The sequence below is a fragment of the Echinococcus granulosus genome (assembly GCF_000524195.1).
Source record: "Echinococcus granulosus chromosome Unknown EG_S00023, whole genome shotgun sequence".
Taxonomy (NCBI): domain Eukaryota; kingdom Metazoa; phylum Platyhelminthes; class Cestoda; order Cyclophyllidea; family Taeniidae; genus Echinococcus; species Echinococcus granulosus.
Window position 1 is genome coordinate 992,896 of NW_020170403.1, and position 4,061 is coordinate 996,956.

The following is a 4,061-nucleotide window of genomic DNA, read 5'->3' on the forward strand; positions in this document are numbered from 1 at the left end:
TTTTTCTAAAAGGCGGAATTGAGTTAATGTTTTGTATGGAATGGAATAGCTCCTTGTGGTTTCATCCTGCTTCCAATCTTTGTTTTCTCTCATTGCTACTTGGCCACGTGAACTACTTTTAGATCTCAAAAGGATCAGATTTCACTCTGGGGATCTTCAGATTCTCGTTATTTGTTTTATTTTAACATCCACGGCTCTTTTGTGGACGCTTTAGCTTTGCTCCACTACTGGTCTTGACCCAGAACATGTAATTGGTGTGGTTGTCGATACCCGGTGTTATTTTGATAGCCCCTCTGTTGTGAGTGCAGGTCGTCTTTCACCGTAGTCGATTCATTTAGGTGTGTTAGCCTTCCTTCAAGCCTCGATGAGTGCAGTTACATTCATTAAAAGGATTAAAGATATTTGGTGTGCCTCAATTTCTCGAATGGGGAAGCGGATTTACTATAAACATATGAGAGCTGTAGGACAGCATAGAGCTGGCCTGAAGGCTGGATCATGAGATATTGAAAAGGTCTATATGGCTAAATAATATTCTTTTACATGGCCTCACTCCCTCTAAAGTGTTGGATTATGTACGAATCTAAAGGTATTCAGCATAGTTATTGGAGGGACCAGGAAGTATAAGCCCCATCTTGGGGGTTGAAACACAGAACCAACTTCTCATCGTCGTCATTGTGCAGTCACCAATGCATCATAAGCTACCTCTGACAACGTTGGAAGTAGATTTATTATAAGTGCAAAGAGGGGTAGAAGATGAGTAGAGCATGTAGTAAATCTGCGGAACTAAAAACGTCTCCATGGTCAATCGTCGTTCTTCTATCTAGCATCTCCTTGTGAGCCTCGCATTTGACCATCATGAATGTTCAAGTCTAGGTGTAGATGGAGGACAACAGAGAGTAAGTCGAGTTGTGAGCGACTGAAACACAGTGTTGATTCTTCGTCGTCATTGTCTTTCAGTTCGCCTACCCGCCCTCATCGGCCAGATGTCACTGACTAAGTGCCGCCGATCAATAGTGCTGCGCCATCTGTACCTCTTCATTGCCTACCTCGACGCGACACGCGACTTCTGGTTCACCGCCACACGACCCGCCCTGGCCGCTCCCGCCCTTCCCTCCTCCTCCGTCTCCACCTCCACCTCTGTTGATGCTTCCACCACTCCCAACAGTGCGAAGCGTCCCGAACTGCACACCGGGCCCTCTACCAATAATGTCATCGCTGGTGGAGTCACTCCTCCGACCACCAGCAGTATGCCCAAGAGGCGACGCCGGACCATGGGCTCCGGGGCTACATCCAAGACGTTAGCACCGTCACCTCCTCCTCCTTCATTGTCATCGGTCACTTCGAGTGAGTTATCTTTGGATGGCTGGTGCACCGTAAAAGGGTATTTATCCGCTCGCCTTAATTAACCATTAGTGTTCTAATATCTTTTCATTGGAACATTAGACTAGTAACGAGCATGCATGCTTCGGTTTGCCATTGTTGCCTAAGCTCTTGCTCCTAGTATTTTACTAGTCACTGTCAGGTGTTTTGGGATGACCTTTTGAGACTGTTTCTCGTTTTTTCCTTTATCAGAAATTCAAACCCTAATTAGGTAGTCATTCCGCATTTCAATTACACTTCTTACAGGCCTTTTCTATGCTCGAGTTCAATAATGCATACTGCTGTGATTTAAGCGATTTAGGTGAAGCGTCTGTGTTGCTCGTACCTGTACAAATACAAGTAGCGTTGAGAAAGTCCCCGTAATCTTTCTCCTTTTCATTAGACGCAAAGAAGGTGAGGAGAGCATCTATTGGTCGAGCGTGTAGTTTGACTGCTTTTATCTAGGATAGCTTGGTTTTTTTCTGGTGCCTCGTTGTAGTGGCTGCGTAATTTGTTATTGTTAGGTATCTCAATCTGAATGGATATCCTCTTCAAAGATAGGGGTCTATTTCATAGCGTCTTTCATGGTTAGTTAAAAATACCTATTGTTATGATGAGTGCTGAATGCTTCGGACATCTGGTTAGCTGTAGCCACGATTAAAACGCATAAAAGTGTGAGATGGATTCATCACGAAACAAGTGGCTCTTAGTTGTAGGAATTCCTGAGAAAGTGAATGTGAGTGTTGAATCCATCTGTTCTCTGATATACCAGTTTTACGTACGTCGGATTATGCGTCAGGTGCGCATAGTAAAATTACGTAAATATTTTTGAAACGGCTAGTGAACATCTGGGAACTCTTTGATGGGACCTCCTTTTTCGCCTTCAAATGCAAATGTTGTCCAATGTCATAAGCCACTTGAAAGGCAGTGATCTTGAGACAAATGTCCTTTTAAAAGAGCCGATCGCTTGCTGTTATTGCCGTGACATCAGACGATCACAAGTTTGGATTCCTGGCTGAAAATTCACGTTGTATAAGCATCACGGGTAGTTGAAGCATTTCGGAAGGTTACTTAAAGTCATGATATGTAGACGTAAAAAGGGCGACCCACGTAACCTTCCTTTCCACCTCATGCAAACGTTCAACCGCCTCGATTTTGCGAAGCTTTATCACACCTAAATGCCGATGAAATCCCGAAATAAATGGCTTTGGTTATACTTCGCCCATTTTTTTCTCGTTGCAACTCACCTTGATTTGGGCAACGGTTTGTTCGATCTCTAATTCCTTCCATAAAGGTTGGAACTATTTTCAGATTGGAAAAGTCTTACTCATTGAGCGAAATTGGCATTTTCTCTGAACGCATTCACCTTGACCTATGCAACTGTCCTTGCTGCGCTTATTTTTTGAAGCAATTATTCCTCCACTATCTGGAGGCTTTTAAAATCGGATAAGTCGTTCCACTAGAACCCACTCTGAATGCAAGGCTGTCTTCACGCACTGGATCATGGGATCACTCTGTATGGACCACCCATTTGCGGTCTTTTTAACTTTTATAATAATAAGGCAATAAATGAGGTGGTGGTTTTTTCACTACCTTGACGATTTCCTAATTGTTGAAATATCTTGTCGTCGGTCACTCACAAAGCATATTCTATTGTGCATCGGTGAATGCTGAAATGGACTGTTAGCTCTTATTCAGCTGTGCAGTTGCGTAAACTGGATTTCCCGACTCTTAATCCGTTTTCGGGTTTGGAAGTGTCTCATCCTCAACTCGTTCTTATCTCCGTGAGATGGCATTATCGTCACTAAGCCGTGATTAGGGAGTGGCACTTAATATTTAGTCTGAGAGACAGATCATGGAAAGCACACAAGAATGATTGTTATTTTTAGGTTGTTTGCGCAAGCCTTATGCGTCATGCGTAGAATTTCTGTCTGTCCTTCAAGTAAGCAATATTTGATGTACAAAGCGTGAGGATATAATGAAAGGTCTATTTTTTTTTATCGTCCTGACATCTGAAGCCAACATCAACGTCTGTCCAAGCATTGTCGTCCAGACGAAGAGGGGGGGGGGGAAAGGACTCAAAGAAGGCGAGTTAGGGATAGCGTTATTACTGTACTTTGACTATTCACTACTTGAATCGTGCAGGCTGTAGGAGGAGGGGGTCCGGCCTCTCGAACCTGGATCTGGTAACTGTCTCAAACACTTTAAAGTACCTTTTAAATAACAAAAGTCAAACTTTGAGGTTATGCATTTTTTTTTCAATTCCATCTCACTCACGTTACGCTAAAAAGGAATGAAAGCCTTCGACAGATTCACCTTAATCTACCTAAGTGTGTCAACAGGGATGCACAATGGTTCGTGGTTGAAGATGGAGGGTCGTCGTCAACTTGTTGCACCACCATCTGGTGCTAGATAACCCGAGTCAAGTTGTTCAAGCAATATGGTCCTGGGCGGTACCTTCTGCCACCACAACGTCTCTAAGTACTGTGTGAATTGCATGAGAAGTTTCTGCAGTTCTGGGGCCGAGTTCCACTGTCTCGAATCACATCCATAACGTCCAACCAAATTGTTATGAGATGGATGTTAAAAGGAGCAAGGAAACAGAGGAGCGTGATGTCTGTATTCTACAAAAAATAATTGCAGCCTTGTAAACCGAAAACTGCATTGACTTGATTGGTCACCGAAAATTACATGGAATTTGT

At 43.4% G+C, this 4,061-nt stretch overlaps 1 protein-coding gene across 1 annotated transcript; it reads left to right on the forward strand. All coding sequences in view use genetic code 11, as the record gives it.

Moving 5' to 3' along the window:
* Positions 1 to 983: 983 nt before the first annotated feature.
* On the forward strand, positions 984 to 3,775 carry EGR_04031 (hypothetical protein; the record flags this gene model as incomplete). Its single annotated transcript, XM_024493280.1, has 2 exons — positions 984 to 1,344; positions 3,702 to 3,775. The coding sequence occupies 2 exons, from the start codon at positions 984 to 986 to the stop codon at positions 3,773 to 3,775; spliced, it is 435 nt and encodes a 144-aa protein (XP_024352379.1).
* Between the last annotated feature and the right edge of the window lie 286 nt (positions 3,776 to 4,061).